We start from the raw sequence: 17,853 nt of genomic DNA, 5'->3' as shown, positions 1-17,853 counted from the left end.
CCGGCCGCATCTGAAGTGGATTTTTGTTCCAAGGGAAGCAGGGACAGCCCGGTTCACCCCGCGGGGCCGGGGCTGTGCCGGGGCAGGGCCGGGGCGGGACCGGGGCCGGCGGGGCGGGAGCGGCGGCCCCGGGGGCGGTGAAAAGGAGCCGGGGGGGCCCGAGCGCAGCCGCCGCCCGCCATGAGGGCAGCGCTCGCCCCCGGGGTCCGCCTGCTCCGAGCCCTCCCGCGGGACAGCCGGTGAGTGCGGTCGGGGAGCGGGATGCGGGGACGGCACCGGGAAAGGGACCAGCTCCGGACATAGGGAACGGCACTGGGATAGGGACCGGCACCGGGCTGGGGATCGGCACCAGGATAAGGATAAACCACGAACACAGACAGGGACCAGCCCCGGTATCGGGACTGTCATCAGGATCGCGACCGACACTGGGATAGGAACTGTCGTCGGGCTGGGGATCGGCACCAGGACGGGGACGGGCGCTGGAACGGGACTCACTCCCTCGTGGACCGGCACCAGAATGGAGACTGGCCCTGGACATGGGAACTGATACCAGGCTGGGGAGCAGAACCGGGATAGGGACCGGCCCTGGGTTGGGGGAATGGGGGAGTTTGCATTTCACTGGTGGCTGGCAACCACTGGGAGGTGGAACTGCGACAGAGAACAGGTCCTGGACAAAGGGACCAGCACTGGGTTGGGGACCGGCCCTGTACTGGGGGGTCACTTGCCTGGGGGCCGACAAGAAGACAGGAACCAGACCCAGATTGGCGGGTTGCTGCTTGCAGGGACCAGCACCAGGATGAGGATGAGCCCTGGGATGGGGACCTGCCCTGGATGGGGGAGTCACCCAGGGCCCGGCATCGCCCCTCAGGCACCACTGTGAGGCAGGATCAGCCCACACCGGCTGCAGCCTGGAGTGGACATGGCCCAGGAGGGGCGGGGGGAGACTCTGAGATGCTCAGCAGCGCCCACCAGCCTCCAGCTGTCCCAGGCCCTCACCCTCAAAATTCAGCGGGATGTAGCCAACACACAACACAACCTTGCTGGCTGCCCTCCCTTTTGGAGAGGGGATGAGCCCACTGCCCATTTAATTTCAATTAGCATTTTGATTTTTTGGAAGCCCATTGCCAAACACTCCCCCTGTTTTTCCATCAGCTGGAATGTTCCCTGCCAGAACACATGGGGTAAAAAGAAAACAAACAACACCCAAGTGTCTGGCCCAGCCAGGCACTGCATGTGAAGTTTCTCCTCCCTTTCCTCTCTGTGGCCTCTCTGCTCTCCTCAGATCATTTGGGTGGTTTATTCATTTTTTGGGGTGGGAAGCAGCAGTTTTCCTGCTGCAGTGCAGCCTTAGAGCCAGCAGCCCAGCGCAGGGAGCTGCCCTGGGTTTGGTTGCTGGTTATTGTTGCAGCTCCCGGGAGAAGTGAAACTGTGACAAGGAGCAGGATGGGCCAAAACCACAAAAAAGGGCTTTTTTATAAACTTGGAGCAATCCCGTGACATGTCTGGGTGCTGCAGCTGCCCCTGACCACTTGCATTCTCTGTGCTGCCATAAAACCCTTCCTGAAGGCTGGATGGTCGCCTTGGAGATACTCATCCTGCTCCAGAGAGTGCTGGATCATATTTGGGCTTCTCCAGGCTTTATCCATCAGCTCTGCTGGGAGCAGCATCCCCATCCCTGAGCCCAGACGCCCTTTTCCCCCATTTCCCTGCATTTAATCCAAGCAAAAACTATGAAGTGTCTGTTTGGTGGAGGAAGGGAAGCTAGTATTGCTTAGGGCATCCTGCCCCCTGGCTTTTTTTTTCCAACTTGTCTTTAATTAACCCTGGCAGTGATGATGAATCAGCCCAGTTTCCACCCGTGACACCAGGAAGGCACTTGCTCACCCTGTGGCTCACTGGGACGGCTGCTCGAGGAGGGGGAAGCACTGCTTGGTGCTCCCCATAAAACTCAGCTGACCTTTTCAAGCTGCATCCTGGGCTATTTTGAGGGGGCTGGTCACCTCCCGACTGGCTTGGCTGAGTGGGTTCAGGTCACCAATCAGGCAGAAGAGTCCCACTGGGTGCTGAGGCTCCCAACCTCTGTCCCCATCCCTGTCCCACCAACCCTGAGCTCTCCGCTCGCTCCCTCCCGCAGCTATCGGGGACTGACGCTGGTGCTGACCTTCCTCTGCTACACCAGCTACCACCTCTCCCGAAAACCCATCAGCATCGTCAAGGTGAGCATCAGCCCCACCCCAGCTGTGGGGACAGAGGACCTGGAGAGGGGACGTGGGGCTGTGGGGTGCTGGCAGCACCCCAGTTTCACCTCCTCTCTGTCCCTGCAGAGCCAGCTGCACCCCAACTGCTCAGCCTTCGGCCCACACCCTCGCAATGTCTCCAACAGCAGCACGTGGTGCAGCTGGGCACCCTTTGGTAAGGCTGAGCCACCCCAGGCACCCCAAAACCTACGCTCCTGGCAGCTGAGCTGGGCTTCCCCCGTGCCCTAAATCTGGGTCGTGGCCAGGGTTTGGCAGGGGGCCTGCTGCTCATAAGGCACCCGGAGGTAATTAAGCAGCGAGCTCTGCCCCATGCCCCCAGGCCAAAGGGCAGCAGTGCCTGGTGGAATCTGGGACAAGACAGGACCAGTTCCCTACACTGATGGCACCTGGCCGTGCTCCCAGAAACTCCCATGGGGACAAGACTTTTGGGGACAGGGGACAAGACCAAGCCAGCAGCCATGGGGAGGGGACACAAGATGGGGGCCAGGCTGAGGTGGCCCTAATATTTGTTTTCCAGATGGGGACAACTACAAGGAGCTTTTTGGGGCCCTGGATAATGCCTTCCTGGTGGCCTACGCCATCGGGATGTTTATCAGGTACCTAAGGCCTTTGCACCCCTTTCCCTCCACACACCAGTTTGCACCAGTGTGCCAGGAAACTGGTTTCCCTCGGGATGCAGTTATGCTAATGGGAATGCAGCCGGAGATCCTCTCAGGATTTGGGCTCAGGCTCAGTGTGATAACACCCATTGGTGGCATCACCCGTGACAGCTCCTGTTGTGCTCTTCCCTCTCTCTGCAGTGGCATTTTTGGGGAGCGCCTCCCCCTGCGCTACTACCTGTCAGGGGGGATGGTGCTGAGTGGGCTCTTCACCTCACTCTTCGGCCTCGGCTACTTCTGGGACGTCCATGTCCTCTGGTACTTCATCGTTGTGCAGGTGTGTCATGCCGGAGGATGCCCGGGCTTTGCCACTATGGCCTCATCCCAGTTTTTTAGTGACCTTCAGGGATCGGGGTGGCCCAGTTTCTGAGTGGGGAAATGCTGAGTGTTTCCACTCCCCACAAAACCTGGTTGTGGTGTGGGCGTCGAAACCGCCGGGTGTGCCCGGCTCCGAGCACTGCGGGCAGCCGGTTTGGCAACACCAGCCGCTCCCAGATTAGCCATGGGAATGATGGGAATGGCTCCAGGATTGCCCCAGCAGGGAAAAAACCCAGACCAAGTGTTTTCTCAACAGCTTTGGGATGGGAGTGGTTATTTCTGAGCCCGGTTGCCCACGAAGCAGTGCGGGGGCCGCGCTCCGTGGCTGGAGTCGGTGCTTCCTGGGTGATGCTCCCCATCTCTTGCCAGGTCTGCAATGGGCTGGTGCAGACGACCGGCTGGCCTGCTGTCGTGGCGTGCGTCGGGAACTGGTTTGGGAAGGGAAAGTGAGTTTTTTCCAACGTGTCCCACCCCAGTCCTGGTCCCTGTTGGCCCCAGCAGCCACCCCAGTGACACTGACCCCGCTGTGTCCCCGCCAGGAGAGGTTTGATCATGGGCATCTGGAACTCGCACACCTCCGTCGGCAACATCTTAGGGTCGCTCATTGCCGGTGTCTGGGTCTCCTCTGCCTGGGGCCTGTCCTTCGTCGTGCCCGGCATCATCATCGCCACCGTGGGCATCATCTGCTTCTTCTTCCTCGTGGAGTGTGAGTGGTGTGATCCGGGGCACAGCACACAACCGGTGTGACACACACGTGGTTTTCCACCTTGCCCACCCCCAACCATTTTTGGCAGTCCCAAATACTTGCGTCCAGCTTGTGGCAAGCAGGAATGGGGATCTGACCACCACAGAGATGCTCAGCATCCTTTGGGCTCATCCAGACAGGCTCTTCCCCCGTGCCAGTTGCTCCCCTGAGCCTGTCTTTCTAGGAAACATTTAGGAAGTCCTTCAGGATTTTAGTGGGGTAGAGGGTACCCAGAGATGCAGCCAAGACCTAGGGGTTCCCAGTTCTTGTGAGATGCTGGAGGAAGAGCAGGTGGAGTGGGGCTGGTCCAGGCTCTCACAGGATATCCCTTCTCCCTGCAGATCCCGAGGATGTTGACTGCAGTCCGCCACTGCATCATGTGAGTCGCACTGATTCCCAGTGGGCTTGTCCTGGGCTGGGTGTCACTCAGGGTACAGTAAAACAACCAGGGCATCAGGTTGTAATGGCAGGAGTTAGAGCAGTGTTCAGTTGTCATGGGGGATGGTCAGTGTGAACATCCTCTGGGTCACACCCTGGCAGCGAATCCAACTTTTCAGCCCCTTCCAGCCAGGAGAGCCACATCTCCTGCTCATGGCTTGCTTTTAGATGGCCTCTGATGAGGATCCTGGAGGAGTGACCACCAGTGAGAAGGATCCTGAAGCAGTGACCCCCAACGAGGACCCGCTCAGCCTCTCAGGCCAGAGCAGTGCGGATCACTCCAACAGCCCCAAGGAGCCAGCTGAGGAGCCCGAAGCCATCAGTTTCCTCGGAGCGCTCCGGATACCCGTGAGTGGTGGGATGGAGGAAAGAGCAAAGCCAAGGCAGCTCAGCCCATCAATAGAGCGTCCACAAGGTGGAAAACTGGGGAAAACCCCACCGTTTAGAGGACTTTGGGAGAAGGAGGCTCCTCTGATATCCCCTCCTCTCCTCCCAGGGCGTGGTGGAGTTCTCCCTGTGCCTGCTCTTTGCCAAACTGGTGAGCTACACCTTCCTGTACTGGCTGCCCCTCTACATCGTCAACGTTGGTGAGTTTTGGGGACAGCAAGGCAGGAGAGAGCCTGGCAAGGGAGCATCCTCTCACCCCTCTCCTCTCTCTCTCGCAGCTCATTTCGGCGCCAAGGAAGCTGGGGACCTGTCGACCCTCTTTGATGTTGGGGGTATTTTAGGTTTGTCACGTACCCGACCGGAGGGGGTGGATCAGGAATGATTTAGGGACAATCCTGGCCTTGACTAGCCTTGGCTGGTGCCCTTCACAGGCAACACCATTCCTTTCCCCAGTGAGATTTATTCAGCATTCATAGTGCTCAGCAGGCAGCAAACACCCCTCAATTTTATTTTGCCATCCAGGTGACAATTGCAGCCCCTTTCCTCGGGTCTCACTTGCTCAGACACTCCTTTTCCTTAGATAAATAAAACATTTTGCAAGTGTGGAGGAGACCAGAGCTGCACTGAGGTGCTGAGAAACCATCTGCTGGGAGAAAGCAGCAGGGATAAATCAAAGCTCTTCACTCTGATATTATTATATTCAACCTTGAGGGCATACTGGTCAGAAGATGGGCGATGAAAGAGCATCCCGTTGGATTTCGGGCTAAGCCGGGGTGAAGTTTTGCCTTTGGGGTGGTGTGACTGACACCTCTGACTCCTTCTTGCAGGGGGGATCTTCGCCGGCCTCGTCTCTGACTACACCGGCGGCAGAGCCACCACGTGCTGCGTGATGCTGGTCGTCGCTGCTCCCATGGTGAGCTGTCACATGGGGACAAAACCCCGTCACGAGGGTTTCCTCTCCTCCGGCTCCTTTGAGTCACGGCTGCCTTTCCTCTTCCTGAGCGCCCGGGATGAGCTGGTCATGCACTCGGCTGACATGAGAGCTGGGACTGATCCACGAGCCCAGATGTTCCCAGGGAGGACATCCAGCTCTAGGGACTGGGAGAGAGTTGCAGAGACCTTGACAACTAAAAAAGCCCTTTAGGGTTTTTTTTTTCCCTCCATCCTGCCGTAGCCCTGCTCAAAAAGCCTTGGCTCTTTGATTTCCATCCCAAAAGCCCCCATGCCGACGGCCTCATGCTCCGCTGGAGCTTGGCCCGGATGTCCTTCCCGAGCACCTGCACAGAGCTCATTTGGCTTCGCTGCCACAAAAACATGGCTAATTAGCTGTAATCCAAGCCCGGCTGGCTGTGGGATGGGAGCCTCTCCTGGCCGAAGGAGCTGGCGCACGCTGGGAAGCAGACAGGCCGCGTCACGTCCGCGGCCCCGATAGCACCGTCGGGGCAAATTAGCGTCTGGCTGCAGCCGGCGGGAGGCGGCGGAGCCTCGCCGGCCGTAAATCGTGGCAGCACCTCGGTTTGCCAGCTGCCAGGTATTTCATCTGGCAGGCAGCCGGCGGGATGTGGAGGTCAGGGGCACCCTCAGCCCCCCGTCGTGGCCGGCGCTTGGTGCTGGCAATAATTCAGGTCCCCGCATTCTCTGTCCCGTCCCCTGGGTGCTGCTGCAAGGAAAGCGCTTGGGAAAACAGCTGGAATAGCTGTAACTTGTTCACCTGGTGTCTCTTTTCCAGCTGTTCCTGTATAACCACGTCGGCCAGAATGGCATTGGCACATCAATAGGTAAGGAGCTCCATGGCACAGCCGGGCTCCCAGGCTGGGATCTGGGGGACAGTGGGGCTGGATGAGTGTTCACTGACTGCTGGGTGGAATCTCCATGGGAAAATGGAGATGGATACATGGGACAGTGATGCCCACACATGGGCCAGGGATGATGGATCCAACATCCTGCTGCTCCCTGCACCTAAAGGTTTAATCTCTTCCTTTAATCTCTGCAGCGATGCTGGTCATCTGCGGTGCTCTGGTTAACGGGCCCTACGCGCTCATCACAACAGCGGTGTCAGCAGATCTGGTAAGAGCTGCACCTCAGACCCTGCCATGCTGCCCTTTGCACACCCAAAGGCTGCTCCCTCTTCCCAGAGGGATGTTTTGCTGGGATTTTTGTATTTTAGCTTTGTTTTGCAATGCCTCCAAAGCCCAGAGGAGAAGGGCAGGGCTGTCACACCTGCTGCTGTGCTCTGCACCCTGCCTTAAATGCAGCTTTTTTTTCCTACTGCTTTTTCACCTTGGCCACATGACTGTGTTTCAGCCATCGCTGCATCTGCCTCTGAGCACAAGCAGAGTGGAAAAATTTGCTGGGAAATCACCTGGCAATTCCTGTCCACTGCTGGCAGTCCAGGTTTTGCCATGGTTTGGCTGCAGGCAGCGTCTGAGTTTGGTCTTCCTGTCCGTGGCTGGGTCCAACACATGGAAATTCCTGCCTGGGATGTTGGCCTCATGCTGGGACTTGCCAGCTGTGGACCCCGAAGCTTCTTTTGCTCCTTGTGTTTCATTCCTCCATCCTTGCAGGGAACCCACGAGTCTCTCAAAGGAAACGCCAAAGCCCTTTCGACTGTCACGGCCATCATTGATGGCACAGGATCCATCGGTGTGTACTGGGGGGTGCCAGTGCTGGGGGTCCCTGTCCCCTCTCAGGTGTGAACAGGGCATCTCCTAATGTGGCTCTGTGCCCCCTCAGGTGCCGCACTGGGGCCGCTGCTCGCAGGGCTCATCTCTCCCACGGGCTGGAACAACGTCTTCTACATGTTGATAGCGGCCGATGTCCTGGCCTGCCTGGTAGGTCCCTCCTCAGCAGGATGCTTTGGCTACCCTGGAGATTCACAGGCTCCCTTTTAGCTGCCCACTCGCTGGTGGAGGGCAGGGATGGTTCTCAGGAGACAGTTGGGCACAGGGAAAACTGCAAAGGCCTGTATCCACTCCAAACCTCTGCCTCCATTCACCTGGCTTTTCCCAACAACCTCCTCCTCGCACGGATTTAATCCATGTGACCTTTGCTAGGAAGAGCCGTAGAACTGATCTCCTGGTGATGGAAACACTCAGGCCGAGGCTGGTGGCTGCAGAGCCACCGGCCTCCCAGCCATCCTCCACCTTCCCTCTTGCAGCTCCTTGCTCGCGTGGTGGTCAAAGAGGTCCGTGGCTGGTGCGGCTACATGGCGAGGAAGAGAGGGTACGTACGTCCCACCCCAGGGTGGCCTCCAGTCCCACGGTGCCAAAGCACAGTGTCGGTGCCGCTCCAGAAGGATGTTTGTTACCCCTTGCTGTCGCTGCTGCATCTCCACGTGGGCATCGTGTCGGGCTTCACGAGGCCGTCTGCCCCGTGTCTCGCTCCCGTGGCCACAGAGACATTTCCACCTCGAGCCAGGGCAGCACCCGGGGGATTTTAACCACTGGCACCCCACAAAACTCTCGGGGTGCTAAACACACCGTCCTTGTGTCTTTGTAGCTCTAGTGTGCAGCTAACAGAGTCAGTGATGGATGGGAATTAGCTCGGTGTAAGTATCTCCGTTTGAGCCCCGAGGATTAAACGCAAACACAAGCCTGATTCCTCCTGATTCTGAGTTTCACTTGGCAGGCTCAGCCTAGAAACAGCCACTTCCCTGATCATTTAAGGGCTGAGATCAAGATTTGGGAATCAAAGGGTCAAATCACAATGGCCGGGGAGGAGAGTGCAGGGTGGGCAGCACATCTTTGTCTCCAGCTGACTTACTGGATGTTGTCAGAGATGCCCGATTGATTGGCATTGATGAACTCACTTGAAACAGCTGAATTTACAGGCTTTACCCACCTGTGCTACTGAGCTTGATTCCACACGGTCTGGGCTTGCTAATCACCGTAGCCAAATCACTGCAGCCAGGGTATAAATAATCTCCAAATCAGCACTGGCTTGGCATTGATTGCCACTGACATCCCCCTGTGACACCAAGAGGGAAGGGACTGCAGCCAGTCCTGGCATTGGGGGTGCCAGACCCTGGCCCCCTGCGAACATTTGGTCCATTATGTGTTGTGTTTGCAGGTGAAAGACCAATAGTCTGGGCCTCGTGCTGTGGTAAGTGCGGCCCAAATCTCCTTCTCTGGTCGCTGGTGGAGGGCTGTTGAACTCCTCTCTCCTGTGCCGGGGCTGGTTTGGATGAGGGCTTTCCTGGAGGGGTTGGCAGCACCAAATTCCAGCTGGTTTGTGCTGGGGGAAGCAGCTGGCTCAGTTTGTGGAAATACTGCAACATCCTGAGAGCTTTGGGAAGCACCTTGTCTGTGGAGCAGCTTGCAGAGAGGAGGCACAAACACTGTGGTCTTTTTGGGGACATTTCAGCTCTGGCCAGAGACAAAATGGTGGCTGGATCTCCTCCTTGCGCCTGCTTCTCCTCCTTGTGGTGCAGATGGGGCCAGGCTTTCCCTGCAGAGCCCTTTTCCCTTCCCATCTCTCCGGCTGTGCCCATCACACATCCCAACACGTGCCACCGCGCTCAGCCGCTCGCTTCTCTCCCCGCAGGTTCAAGGAGTTCTGACGTGCCCCCTGTGAGCTGCCCCACGCCCAGAGGGAGGAGAGAGGCTGGGGCACACCGGGAGCTCAGGTGTCCCGGCAGAGCCGAGGCACAGCCCCAGGCACAGCCCCAGGCACAGCCCCGCGGGCTCCCACCACCAAGGGCTGGCTTCCGACGGAGGCAGCGGCGAGGAGCAGCCCAAGGGCCCCGGCCAGCTGGTTTTCTGGGTCGGTTCTTCACCGTCAGCCATTTTATTAATAAAAACATGCAAAAACTCTGTGCCATGTCCTGGAGGGGCTCAGCCAGGTCTTCGTGCACTTGCGGATGATGATCGCGCCCCTCTTCTTACTTTTCTCCACATGCGGCCCCTTGTTTGTGAGCCTGCCCTGCTCTTGTTTGTGAGCCTGCTCTGCTCTTGTCTGTGAGCCTGCTCTGCTCTTGTCTGTGAGCCTGCTCTGCTCTTGTCTGTGAGCCTGCCCTGCTCTTGTTTGTGAGCCTGCCCCATCCCAACACTTGGGATTTCAGGACTTGGATCAGGACAGTGATGCCAAATCACTTTGAGCACTGCCTCACCAGCGAAGCGCTGCTTATTCTACATAGACAACATACCTGGGCTGAGCCCAAATTAAGCTGAGTTTATTCCTCAGCTCATCTCACTGAAAAAAAACAAACCCCAAACCCAGTGTTTTTCCTGATTATTATGATTCCTGGCTCATGCTATTCAGCCTCAAAAGAAGAACATGAGTCAACCCCCATGCCACAGCAAACACCCACTCGCACGCTGTGGCCACTCTCAATCCAGTGTGGGCAGCTGATGATCTTCATTAGACACCTCCTAATTAGGAGGGGCCCCAGGAGGTTAAGCTGGCGCTGCTGGCTGCCGGCTCTGCAGGCTCCCCGGGCAGGGATGGGGCTCAGAGACCCCCCCAGTGTCACTTGACTAAGACCAGGGCCAGCTGTGCAGCCAGCTGTGCACTCCTGGGGGGCCCAAATTTTGATGTGTGAGAAGCTGGGGTGCACAGGGTGCTCTGATGCCATGGGTCATGTTTCCAGCCTGCTCACTGTCCAGGGATTGTGTCCAGGCAAGCTCCAGTGGTGCCTGGTGTAAACCTGAACTCCAACTGACTTCACCTTCTTGGATCTTAACCCGAGGAGAAAACATCTGGGCCTGATGTGATTTTATTAAGTGCTGATTTCATCAGCGGAGAGGAGAAAAAAAAAAGGAGGAGACTTGCTGGCCAGTTGGATCAGCTCCCTGTAAACCCCTGAGGGCGATGGAGCAGCACAGGGGGACAGGCAACTTGGAGAGTGGCAGCTGCAGGTTTGAGGTGGCCTTTGGTCCCCTCACACTGGCCAGAGATGCTCAGTGGGGCTTGGAAACTCATTGGTTGCCTGGGAGAAAAAGCAGAAAAACTGATGGAGCAGGTAGAGAAAAGCAAAATCACCAGTTGCCCTTTTTTCCCAGGAAGATACCAACCCCCCCTAGGGCAAACCCTGATGGAGCCATGGGGAGAGGTGTCACAACTGTGCCTGTCCTCAGCAGAGCCAAAAGGCTGACACTGCAGCATCCCCAGGCCACGTGGCTCGTGGCACATGTGGCCTCTGAGGGGCCAGAGGACCCGGCAGTGATGCCACTGGGCTGAGAATGGCTCTTTCAGTGCACGTGTGACGGAGTTTTCACATTGCTTAATTACCATCCCTCTGTGCTGCAGAGCTGGAGCACTCAAAATACATTTTCAAGCAAAAAATCCCACAAGCCCTGACACACACAGGGGCTTATTGCAACGACAAGTTGGTTTGGGGAATTTTTTTTCCCCCCTTTCTTCCCTTTTTGTTTGCCCCCTCCCCCCACCCCCTCCTGCCTGTTCTTTCAGCTGACCATAGTTTTTCCAGGACAAATTTAGGTCTGGGCCATGTCCCACTCATGCTTGGAAAGTCTGAGCAGCCTTGGCTGTGCTACTGGGAGCGAGGAGAGAGGGCACATGGCCCATGGCAGTTTTAAACTTAAAATAAAGAGAGGCAAATGCCAAAGAAAACCTGAGATTTGGGATAGAGGGGTGGGCAGGAAGGCGAGGGGGAGATCCCCTGGGTTTGCCTCAGCCAAAGAACTGTTTAAATGGAGCTGAGCTCCTCTGGGAGGAGCCTGGAAGGTTCACCTCGCCTCTTTCCTTCTCCGACAGAGAAGGGGCCGCTGCTTTTCCCTGTGCCATGAGCCCCTTCGGCACCGCGCTGCCGTGAGGGGTTGTGCAAGCACGGACACGGGTCCCCCGCTGTCCTGTGACGGGACAAATCCCACCTGAAAAGGGCTCTTTTTCAGTTTGGCAGACGCAGAGCTCGGGTTTTTCCGCGGGAGACCCCACAGCCCCTCCACCACAGTGATACCGTTCACCGGGGGGGTGGATTGGGAAGAGGCTGCTCATATTTTGGAGGAATGCTGCTGGTCCGCCGGGCTGCTGGGGAGGTGAAGAGGTGGCTGGGACATGGTCCGTAATCGCCTATGCAAGGAGCAGCCGGCAAAGGCTGAAGGGCTTTTTAATTAGCAGCCAAAGGCAAAGCAGGATCCAACAGCAGGGAAGCTGAAGTCAGCAAAGTCAAGGTGGAAATCTGAGGGCAGCTTTTCCAGCGAGGGTAATTAAGTGCCGGCAGAGCGCAGCGTGAGGCGTGAGGAATTGCCGTCATTCAAGGACCTTAAATCAAGGAGAGGAGTTTCCCCTGCAGGCGCTGGCGCTCCCTCCATCCCTGCTTTGGCACCGCTCCCCGCCCGGCCTCGGGCAGGACAGAGCAGCTGCCCTCAGGGTGGTGAGCCCGGGCACCCGCATCGCGGTGCAGGAGCATCCCCACTCGTTTCTAACATGCCAGGCAGGGGATTTAGAGGGGGAAAGGGCTGTTTTCCCTCCTGACCTGAAAGCAGCCTGGCTGTCCTAATCGTGCCACCTGCAGTATCTTTTGACATATGCCCTTTTGGCATGACAGGTTTCTCTGCCCTGGATTCAACCTGATTTTTTGCCTGCACAGAGCTGGCATCTCAGGACATGGCACAGCTGGTGCTCCCACCCTGCCAGAGGAAAGCTGGGACCATTTGCTCAGTTTGGGCTGGAGCAGGGCTCCTTGGCTATCCCATATCCCAAGCTCTCAACACCCTCATCAGCAAGTGAGAGGTTGGGATTTAAGCCAAACCCACCCTCTCACTGCACAATAATTCAAAAATAAAGGATCAGGGTGCTAGGCAGAGGTGGATGTGCTAATGAGAGGTTATCCTCCGGGAGCTGAAGGTTTGGGATGGGGATAGCAGCAAAAAATCCCCATTTGGGGCTGGTTGGAAAGCAGCTCCGGCTCATACCAATTCTTTGACGTGGTCTTTCCTTTCCCAAAAATAAACAGGAACTGTCTGGAAAGCCCCTGTGCGGAGAGGAGCAGAATGGTCCAGAATAAATAAATACAGGGAGAGCCCGGGTTGAGTTCATCCAGCCGGCCGTCGTTCCCCACTGCCAGGGGTGGTGAAGGATGAGGATGAAACATCTTGGTGGGGGTGAGAGCACATGGGGCTCTTTCTCCAATTAATAGGATTTGCAGGAAAATGCTGAAATTGCCTCCTTAAGCATGTCCCTCTTGCAGCATTGCTTTCCATTCTCCCCAAAATACCCCCTGTGCCATCAGCCTCTTGGCTGATTTTAGTCACACAGATTAAGGAGAGGAAAAAGCCCTTTTTTGGGTTTATTTACAGTGCAAAACAGGAAGAATTTTCACATTTCTGCTTTTAGGGTCGGGTTTTTAGTGCCCCCAGTACTTTTGCAGTGGTTGGCCCCCCCATCTGCCCTACTCCAACCCTGGCAAAGTGCCACCGTGGCCTCACCGAGGCTTCCCCAAATCATCCCACCAGCGCGGGAGTAACGACACGGGAGGGGCGTGGAGCTGCCAGACAATCTCCGTGTTCATAAATGTTATTAAGATGATGAATTAAATTTGAATTTTGTTTCAGGCATAACTTCCAAATCACCCAGAGACCCCAAGGCACTTGTGTTGCACAAACTCTCGGCGTGTTCCTCAACACGACCGTTCTGTTCCCTTGGACAAAAGCGTCGGGATGGGAAGGGATCGAGTGTTTCTCTGGTTTGGAAAGCGGGGATGCCTCTCCTCTGCCTTTTTTGGGAGTGCACTTACCTTTTTTAGCTGCCTGAGTTCATGCTCCGGGGTGCTGGGGCATTTCCTGCCAGGGAAGCATTGTCTCTGTGCCCGCTGGCTCTGGCTTATCAGGCTTTCATGTCCTGACAGTGCTGCTTGGTGACTGACAGCTGTCAGGACATGGCTGAAAGAAGCCCATTGGTTCTTTAATTTACTCTCACCATTTTCAGTTCGAAATGAAAAATAATAATAATTAAAAAAAAAATCTCTAAAATGGAGAAAGAATTAAAAAATCTAAGTGTCTGCCCTGAAGTTTTTGGCTATATTGCCTCTGACCCAGACTGCTTGGGGCTGTCTCACACTTGGCTTTGACCTCACTGCAATACCCGCTGCCTGCTGAACCGTGGAAGGCTGAGCAGCTCCATCCCTCTGGCTGGGGCTGGAAAATATGAGCCATAAGATAACTCACCTCACCTGTGGGGACCTCTCCCTGATGCAGCAGGGGTGGTAAAGGCTCCTTCCCTGCTCCAAAACGGTCACGGGATTCTCCAGGCCACCAAAACCTTTTTCTCCTGCAGTTTAAAAGCCTTTTGAAATTTCACGCAAGAAAAGAAACTGTTGCCACTGAGGACACAGAGCAGCAATTGCTGTGCAGACACCCAGCCCGGCTGCTGCTGCTGCTGCCAACAGGTTCATCTCAGCACAGGTTGATGGCTTGGCTCCGCTTCCCTGAAAAAATTGGAAGAGAAATGGGATTCAACCCCATTGCTGCTGCTGCAAAACATAGGGAGTGGTTTTTTTCCCTGCAGGAGGGAAGGTATTGGAGTCGACCAGCAGCTTCAGCAGGACCTGTGCTGCAGTGAGCTGTGGTTCGAAGCTTTAGGGCAGCAGCAACCCTGAGCCTTCAGCCCCACCCAGGGTGACACCTTGGGGTCCTTCACACCCAGGGGACACTTGGGTATCAGCAAGGGGGGTTTCCATGGCTGGCAGGACTGTTCTGCACAGGGAGGTGAGACCCACCTTTCCTCTGCACCCCCGGGAAGGGCAGCTTTCCATGTGCTGTTTGGGCATTATTTTGCCTGTTGTTCCCTCCCCCCTCCAAAGCTCCTGGTTTCCAGTCCAAGGGACCATTCCCAGCAATCCACAGCCACACACTGATAGTTTGTTTGCTTGGGTTTTTTCCCCAAAACCCTCAGCTCTGCCCCAGGAAAAGGTGGTTCTCAGAGGCACCATCACCACAGGGCTGGCCAAAAGTGACTTTCTTGGAGAATAAATAACGGCTGAGTCAGTGGTTTCTCACAGAGTTTTATTGAATGACGGTAAAAAAGGAGCAGTAACAAACTATCTCTTGTGAGTAACAATAACAAACCATCTCGGTTCAGTTCAGTTCCCTGAATCAGGGGCAGCACCCAGTGCCTGGATCTCAGCTCGCCTGTAAACGAGGAGACAAAGGTTCTAAAGCCTTTGCAGATGCAGAGGCTTGAAGACCCTGGGGAGGAAGAGGCTTGTGCTCAGCTCAAACTCTGCCTTGAAGGATGAAAGCTGCAGTGACCTTCACTTGCTTTGCTGGTGCTTCCTGAGCTCAGAAAAACCACCGTGGTCACCTCCAGAAGAGCCTCCTGGTCTCCCTTCCTGGTTTATTCCCCTAAAACTGGGATTTCCTCCTTGCAAGGACTGCTGTCTCTAGCTGCTGTGGAGTGGCTTGGCGTACACGGGCTCCATGAGGTGGTAAATCAGGAGCAGGAACAGGCACCCCAGGAAGACCAGGCTCATCACAGCCAGGAGGACGAAGCGACCGATGAAGAAGGAGTCCACGATCTGGAGGGAACACAAGCACAAAGATCCCAGCACATGTCACAGCCCCAGTCTGCTCCTGGAGCCTGGAGGGAGCACGCCACAGCCTGGAAAAGACAACCTATGGGGCTCCCCCAGATTTCTCCCCTTGTTTCTCATCCCTGGTACGGGATGAGCGACAGGAATCTCTGCAAAATGCTACTTGTGGGAATGTTAATGTGGAGCAGCACAGTACTGAGCACAGGGAAGAGACACAAATCAAGCCCTGGAGCAGCTCTCCCCACTCACAAACCTCCAGCCCCAATTCCCTTTTAGAAGGGAAATAGTGGGAAAAGGAAAAAAAACCCTAAAAAAAGAAGCTACAGCAGCAAGGCTAGACACAAAGAGAAGCCAACAGCGAGGAGGCTGGTTACAAAATCCCCCTCTCTGCTCCCGAGACCCCCCAGAGCTTTGCTCAGCCCCGGCTCAGCTTTATCCATCACATTAGCACATGCTCAGCCCTGGTGCTGCTGCAGAGACAGTCTCTGGTGAGCCAAGCGCTGGCTCCTTCTGCACGTTTCACTTTTTAATTAGCCAATTAGCAGAGTTTTGGTGCAGAAAGCCCAGGTCATGTATTATTGATAGGCAGGGCAGGTCCAGTCCAATTGAAGATCCATGAAAAAAAGAAAAAAAAAAGCTTTCCAATTGCGTTCGCCTCCCGGGCACAAACACGGGCTGGGCTGCCCTTCATCTCGCTCCCAACCTTCACACAGGCAGGTCACATGCAACACAGAGAGAAGAAAAGAACCTTACAAGTGTCTTTTAGTAGGGATTTACACAGATCAAAATCCAGAAAAGCAATAATTAACGTGCATTAATAATAGAACAGAGGAAACGGCACCTGAAAGGCCACAAAACTTTGTGTGTTCAGAGCCCAAGGAGCTCTGGGAGAGCTCAAGGTGGCAGCTCAGGCAGCCTGATGGAACCCCAGGTTGGGGGAGATCCTGTGCCTGAAAACACAGACGGCTCCATGCTCGAGCACAGCAATAACCTACAAAGAGAGCTGAAGAGCAGTTACTGGGCTTAAACAGAAAACAGAGCTGGGGGAAAGCGAAAGGCTGCAGAATTGGAAGGAAAATTATAAGGAAAGGGGGTGGCAGAGGGGGAGAAGGAGCTGCTGGAGCTGGGAGGGACCAAAGCAGGGGTGTGATCACTGCGCAGAGCCCCTGGGAGCCAAACCCCAGAGGTCAGGGTGGAACAGCACATAAATCAGGGATTTAGTCAGAGAAACTGAGAGACAGCGGCCCCAGGAGCCACACAGCCCGTGCCAGCCAGAGACTGTGCTGGAGGAGGAGACCAAAAAGGCAGCGCAGGGCCATTCCTGGCACCTCGGGGCACCCTTGCAGCCCATCCCTGGGATAAAGAACCATTCCCAGGGCTTCAGGATGGCCCCATCCCTGGGGCAAAGACACATCTGGGGCCATTCCCAAAGTAAAGGCCCATCCCCGGGGCCGCAGGGCAGCAGTCAGGGCCGTGCAGTAGGTAAAGGCACATCCCCAGGGTCCATCCACGGAGCCTCAGGGCACCCCCGGAGCCCATCCCTGGGACAAAGGTACATCTCCAGGGTCCATTTCCAGAGGCTCAGGGCACCCCCGGAGCCCATCCCTGGAGTAAAGGTACATGTCCAGGATCCATCTCCGGAGCCTCAGGGCACCCCTGGAGCCCATCCCTGGGGCAAAGGCACATCTCCAGGGTCCATCCCTCGAGTTTCAGGGCACCCCCGGAGCCCATCCCTGCGGCAAAGGCACATCCCCGGGGTACCGCCCGCCCGCCCCCGGGCCCACCTGGCCGCTCAGGCCCGGGCTCACCTCCTCGGTGCTGGCCGGGGCCGGGCTCTCGCCCTCGCGGGGGAAGAGCAGCAGCGCGGCCGTGAGCGCGGCGGCTCCGAGCACCACGGGCAGCGCGGCGACCCTGCGGGGAGAGCGGAGAACGGCGGGGCGGGCTCAGCACCGTGCGGGCCCGTCCCCCTCTCCCCATCCCCGCGGCTCACCGGGGCCGTCCCGCCCCGTCCCCGTGGCTCACCGGGCGCGGCCGGCGCGGGCCAGCGCCATCCCGAGCAGCAGCGCCATGGCCCAGAGCAGCAGCAGCACCAGCACCCCCGGCCCCACGCCCAGCGCGCCCGCCATGCCGCGCCGCCACTTCTGCCTAGCAACCGCGCCGTCCCGGCCAATCAGCGCCGCCCGATGCGCACCCCGCGCGGTCTATTGGCTGAGGGGCGGGGCGTGGGGCGTGACCTCGGCTTTTCCCGCCCAGCGTGACGCTCGTTCGGCTCTTCCCATTGGCTGAGGGGCGGGGCGAGGGGCGGGGCCGGCGCCTTTCCCGCGCTGCCGGAGGCGGGGGTGCGCACGGCCGGTCCCGATCCCAATCCCGATCCCGATCCCGATCCCACTCTCAGTGGGATTCCTATTGAAACAAGTCCCTGTTGAACCCTGGCCCTCCCTGGCGTCATGGTACGCCCAGAACTACCCGCTTCAGCCGCCCCCCGTCCCGCGACTGTGGCCCCCACCCGGATCTCGGAGCTGCTCCCGCTGGAACTGGAATTCCTCTCGGCTCCCAGCG

The 17,853-nt window shown here is 57.0% G+C and overlaps 2 protein-coding genes across 3 annotated transcripts; one reads left to right on the top strand and one right to left on the bottom strand.

Annotated features, from left to right (window-relative positions):
* The first annotated feature begins 150 nt into the window (after positions 1-150).
* On the top strand, positions 151-9,616 carry SLC37A2 (solute carrier family 37 member 2). Of its 2 annotated transcripts, XM_032709634.1 has the most exons (20): positions 151-239; positions 2,135-2,216; positions 2,325-2,412; positions 2,776-2,854; positions 3,059-3,194; positions 3,605-3,681; positions 3,775-3,941; positions 4,322-4,359; positions 4,587-4,766; positions 4,915-5,005; positions 5,084-5,146; positions 5,633-5,718; positions 6,535-6,583; positions 6,799-6,872; positions 7,370-7,448; positions 7,539-7,636; positions 7,963-8,027; positions 8,304-8,352; positions 8,874-8,906; positions 9,348-9,616. In XM_032709634.1, the coding sequence occupies exons 1-18, from the start codon at positions 181-183 to the stop codon at positions 8,344-8,346; spliced, it is 1,554 nt and encodes a 517-aa protein (XP_032565525.1). In that variant the 5' UTR covers positions 151-180; the 3' UTR covers positions 8,347-8,352; positions 8,874-8,906; positions 9,348-9,616. The 2 variants fall into 2 exon arrangements, with proteins under 2 accessions (XP_032565525.1, XP_032565526.1); XM_032709635.1 differs by lacking the exons at positions 8,304-8,352; positions 8,874-8,906 and having other exon boundaries at positions 165-239.
* A 5,137-nt stretch (positions 9,617-14,753) lies between these two features.
* TMEM218 (transmembrane protein 218) lies at positions 14,754-17,420 on the bottom strand. Its single transcript, XM_032709636.1, has 3 exons — positions 17,317-17,420; positions 17,103-17,205; positions 14,754-15,279 (listed from the first exon to the last, which is right to left on the bottom strand). Exons 1-3 carry the CDS (start codon positions 17,418-17,420, stop codon positions 15,145-15,147), a joined length of 342 nt encoding a protein of 113 aa, XP_032565527.1. The 3' UTR covers positions 14,754-15,144.
* Positions 17,421-17,853: the final 433 nt, after the last annotated feature.

The sequence above is a fragment of the Chiroxiphia lanceolata genome, chromosome 23, assembly GCF_009829145.1.
Source record: "Chiroxiphia lanceolata isolate bChiLan1 chromosome 23, bChiLan1.pri, whole genome shotgun sequence".
Classification (NCBI taxonomy): domain Eukaryota; kingdom Metazoa; phylum Chordata; class Aves; order Passeriformes; family Pipridae; genus Chiroxiphia; species Chiroxiphia lanceolata.
This window is presented reverse-complemented; position numbering and strand designations above follow the sequence as displayed.

What these genes read in the sequence shown, in the direction of transcription:
- SLC37A2 (XM_032709634.1), top strand. Translation starts at nt 181, where the DNA reads ATGAGGGCAGCGCTCGCCCCCGGGGTCCGCCTGCTCCGAGCCCTCCCG. An exon ending in AACCCATCAGCATCGTCAAG is followed by an intron (nt 2,217 to 2,324) that starts GTGAGCATCAGC and finishes CTGTCCCTGCAG; the next exon opens with AGCCAGCTGCACCCCAACTG. An exon ending in GGTACTTCATCGTTGTGCAG is followed by an intron (nt 3,195 to 3,604) that starts GTGTGTCATGCC and finishes ATCTCTTGCCAG; the next exon opens with GTCTGCAATGGGCTGGTGCA.
- TMEM218 (XM_032709636.1), bottom strand. Translation starts at nt 17,420, where the DNA reads ATGGCGGGCGCGCTGGGCGTGGGGCCGGGGGTGCTGGTGCTGCTGCTG. An exon ending in GCCCGCGCCGGCCGCGCCCG is followed by an intron (nt 17,206 to 17,316) that starts GTGAGCCACGGG and finishes CTCTCCCCGCAG; the next exon opens with GGTCGCCGCGCTGCCCGTGG. An exon ending in CCCCGGCCAGCACCGAGGAG is followed by an intron (nt 15,280 to 17,102) that starts GTGAGCCCGGGC and finishes TGTTCCCTCCAG; the next exon opens with ATCGTGGACTCCTTCTTCAT.